We start from the raw sequence: 4,694 nt of genomic DNA on the forward strand, positions 1-4,694 counted from the left end.
GAAGAGGTATACTTGGATGGTGTCCACAGTCTTTTGGGACTCTCAGGAAGAAGGAGCCAGGCAGTGCTACTCATACCCAATCTCTCTCCCTCTCGTCTCAAGACGAGCAGTTGCACTGCATTAGTAAATATTTTGGCAGATATAAAAGTACTTCAGTTATGCATTTATTACACCCCTTTGCTTTTCTACCAACAAGTACAGGGAATGAAAACTGTAATGATGGTGAAGAGGAATCATCCTTATGGAATCATGTTGTCCTTCAAGGCACAAGTGGAGCCCAATGATTGTCCATAGCTGAACCTAGAACATGGATGTCAGGGTATGGGGAGAGAAGGGCTTAGAAGAGAGTCGGGAAAAAGCCAGAATTAAATTTGCCTATTCAAGGTCTGACCTAAAGCTGAACTTGGATTCAGGAGCAATCTGCCCTCCTTCTGCTCCTCCTCTTTTCCATCCCACAACTTAATCCAACGTAGGACAGGATGTGCACATGGTTGTTACACGTACGCATGTGTTTTCCAATCTATCAGATAAAAGGAAGTTTCTGTTTTTTCTTAATGTTTCACAGAAGAATCACTGGAAGGATTCTCACCAAACATTCATGATCTGACTTAAATCATAGGCATTGTGGTGTGGATGAAATGTATTTGGCAGGATGGCAGGGCAACTTACAGAGAAAATGATTTAAACGAGTACAGGGAGAGGCTTTGTGATTGCTGGCAGGTGGTGTAGACACAGCACGCAGAGGAAGAAGTTGGGGACAAAGAAACAGGAAGTCATTTCAAACATAAACCACGGAGTGAGAAATCACAAGGATAAAAGCTCAAATTGCATATGATGATTTGTAATCAACTGCTTCTCCAATGGGCAGCTCTTTGTAGTAAGCTTCGGGGTGTCAGGAAATGACTGAATAATTCATATAATGATGGTTAATAATTCTCCCAAACCAAACAATAAAGGAGACTGACTGCTAGTAGGTAGTATAGACCAACCTTATGTCATACTTTCTCCATGGGTCCGCAGGCCTCAATAATCTATTTTCTGAATTCCTAGAGTGGAGTCAGCAACCAAAACCATTAGCACTTTATTTTCTTTATTCTTACATTGATTCTTTTATGGGTTTATAATTGTCTCATGTGTGTAAGTAGAGGCCAACCTATTCTGAAATGTTTTATACTTCTTTTGTGTATTTTCCCCCAGTCAGATGGGAGTGTTGATTAGAGAGAGTTCACAGTTAATACACGGCTGATGCCTGATGGGTCAAAGATACTGAAGGTAACTGTTGGGCAGGTTAGGAGACACTTATCCAGATTACTGAAATTCAATAGTATCATTAATGCGAGGCATGAGGCCAAAATGATAAGTCTCATTTTCAATACTCTCTTCACTTTTGTAATAGCTTTTTTTTTTTTTATTAATGTGCCTCAGGAAATAGGTTCGCAGTTCCTGAGTGAGAGCTAAATATTTTGCCTGACAATATGTACTTAAGAGCTTTCCGAAACCATGGGTAAAAAAACCCATGAATGAGGGGGTTGCAAGTAGAGTTGAAGTACCCAAGCCACACTAAAAGGTCAAGTACTATTATGGGAGTGGAATAGTCTAAGTATGGGTCTATCAAGACAGCAAGAAAGCAAGGCAGCCAGCATGCTAAAAACACCCCCATTACTATTCCCAGGGTCTTAGCTGCTTTCCTGTCCTTTTTCTTAGATAAGTTTTTTTTCACTTCCACCTTTGTGTTTTCAGGCATGTTGCTGATAACTTGAGCATGTCGTTTGGAAACAAGAAAGATTTTGCCATAAATACCAACCATGATGGAGCCAGGAGTAAAGAAACATGTAGTGAACAATATCGTCCCCCAAAATTTGTTGAACGTAAGTGCACAGAAATGGAAACAAGCAACAAGAATCTCGTAGCTCTGCATGCCGGCAACGTTGGCCTCGGACAGAACTAAACTGAATGAAAAAAGAGCAGGTGCCGACCAGCAAAATGCTAACAGTCGCTTTATCATGGAGGTGGTCATTGTGGTCGCATAGTGTAAAGGGTAGCACACGGCATAAAATCGATCAATAGCAATGGAACAGAGGTGGAAAATGGAGGTTAGGCTAAGCATCATGTCAAAGCTTGCGTGGAATTTACAAAAGCCATCCCCAAAATACCAGCAGCTCTCCACTGATCGCACCATGCTGTATGGCATGATGACAAAACCCAGAAGGAAGTCGGTGGTTGCCATGGAGAGGATCAGAAAGTTTGTGGGAGAGTGAAGCTGTTTGAAATGTGATATGGAAATCATTATAACCAAGTTTCCAAAGATAGTGATAAACATGGCTGCAGTCATAATTGAATACATTATCACTCGGACATGCAAAGAACGGTTTACGGGAGGACAAGATTTATTCCCAAATTTTGGACAACCGGATAAGTCTTCAGGAATATAAATTGGATCCATAGTGCTTTATCACTTAAAAGTCCCTTTTCTAGGAAGATGAGTCTGTGTTTCCTCTCCTCTTAAAAATGATTCCAGGAAACTTCAGCTCCTAACTGCATAAAAAAAAGCATTAATTGCATAAAAAAAGACATCTGTTATGAATTCATTTCAATTTCCATTTATTTAAATATTTAAAATTATGCCAATTGTGGTTGCGCTCTGAGTTATTTGCCGCATTAGGGCAGGAAAAGTTTCAACTACTTATTCTTTCCTGTTCTATTTTATTCTATTCCACTCATCCATTTGTTCATTCGACCTGGGTTTATCTATTGATTGCTCTGTTCTTTTTAAGGTATTGAGAGCTTCTTAAGAGTTTATTCCACTTGTATAGGGATCTGTAATAGTCAAACCCATGAAGCAGAGAATACAATAGTGGTTACCAGTATGGGGGAGGTGGGGAGTTATTGTTCAATGGATACAAAGTTTTAGTTATGCTACATGAATAAATTCTAGAGGTCTGTTGTACACCAGAGTGCCTATAGCTAATAATATGGTATTGTGTACTTCAAAATATGTTAAGAGGGTAAATCTCACGTAAGTTTTCTTAACACACACGCACACACACTCACACGCACACACACGCACACAACTAAAACTAAAAAGAAAGGGCCAGAACTTGTTGGGTATGTCCATTACCTTGACTATGGTGATGGTATCACAGGTGTTTGATGTCCAAACTAATCAAATTGTGCAGTTCTTTGTCTATCAATATACCTCTCAATAAAGCTGTTTAAGAAAAAAGAATTTATGGTCAACTTTTACCTTGAGCAACCACTTTTCTAGAAACTCCTTTGAACTACAACAAGTTAACATCTCTCATCATAAAAATACTTAATACACAAAAGCTAAGTGAAATCATGGTGTTTTTCTTTAGGTATTCTTTCAATAATTTAAACTCTTCGTTTTAAAGAGTGTACAGATGTTGTAAGAGTTATAAATGGCATATAGCTGTTGAAATACAAGGAAAACCACGTACCTATGGGTCAAACCATGCACCTGGGTTAACGCTTCAAAGTTTCTCTACTCTCTACTCCCTTCCTCTCCTCTCCTCTGTCCTTCTCTTCTGCCCTTCCTTCTTTGTTCCCCTCCCCTGTATTTCTGGAGTGTTGTCATTCATCTGAAATTCTAACTACTGGACATATATGCCATCCCCGAGTGACTCAGAAGTATCACAAATTTCATATTCACAGACTTGGGTGAGTCAAATCTCACGTAACTGCTCTTGGTCACAGTGGGCTGAATAAGAGATGATGGACAAATTGCGTATGTCCAACCTCTCAGTAAGTTATTGCACCTCCCTGCTCTTTACTTTGGGACACCACCATGAAAAACCACTGGCTGGTTCTGGAGAAGCTAGACACCGTGCCTCTCACAAAGCATCAAATCTACTTAGTGAGCTACAGAAAGACAAGTCCAATCTTGTCTGAGTCAGACACAAGAGACACTCTTGCCCTACGTCAGATTCTTCCAAGCCACAGAGATTCAACCATAGTGTACATTTGGCAAGTTCATCTACTTAGGCAGACTCAACTTAGTTTTGCCTTTAGAACCCTAAGGAAGAGCAGCACGAAAGGTTCCTTACTGGTCTCAAAGTGTCAGGAGTTCCTTTCATTCCTTCTGATTCTGTCTCTCTTTCCTGATTGACAGGGAAAAGTAAAAGAACCTGGTCATGACAGAAAAACCTGTTCAATGTAGTTGGAGAAGCATCTTTTCCCAAGTCTCAGGAAGGTTTCTCTTCAGAAAGTCTTAGGGGGACCCTTCTTGAGCTGACTGCTCCATGTGGCTCTCCTGTTTGCTCTGGGTTAGGGACGTACTTACTTCCAAAGGAGAGGGGGCAAAATATCCTTGGATTAGGGGTTCTTCTTCTAGTGTGAGCGTTACCTCTCACTAGCTGTGAGCTCCCGGGAAAAGGAGGTGTGCTAGAATCGATGGCCTTTCAGAGGCTCTGAAAATCTGTGAATGATTGGTACCCGAAAGGTTCTTGGTTTTAAATTATCTTCTCCTAAAAAAAATAGAAAGTGGAGAAACAGAGAAACAAAATGAAAGGAAAACATAGAATAAAGGATGTGGCTCAATGCAGGAATTCATTGAATAGTACTTTCAGTCCTGAGGCACATCTGACCAAGATCACGGATTTGTTTCTCTCCACTGTAGACGCTCCTCCACTCCTCATTGCCTCTCTTTCTTCTTTGGATTTCACCAAGGAAAGGTT

General features: G+C 40.4%; 1 protein-coding gene across 1 annotated transcript; it reads right to left on the reverse strand.

Annotated features, from left to right (window-relative positions):
* Positions 1 to 1,411: 1,411 nt before the first annotated feature.
* Positions 1,412 to 2,504, reverse strand: LOC101096479 (trace amine-associated receptor 3). Its single transcript, XM_023253559.2, has one exon. It carries the CDS (start codon positions 2,441 to 2,443, stop codon positions 1,412 to 1,414), a length of 1,032 nt encoding a protein of 343 aa, XP_023109327.1. The 5' UTR covers positions 2,444 to 2,504.
* Positions 2,505 to 4,694: the final 2,190 nt, after the last annotated feature.

This window comes from Felis catus, chromosome B2, assembly GCF_018350175.1.
Source record: "Felis catus isolate Fca126 chromosome B2, F.catus_Fca126_mat1.0, whole genome shotgun sequence".
Taxonomy (NCBI): domain Eukaryota; kingdom Metazoa; phylum Chordata; class Mammalia; order Carnivora; family Felidae; genus Felis; species Felis catus.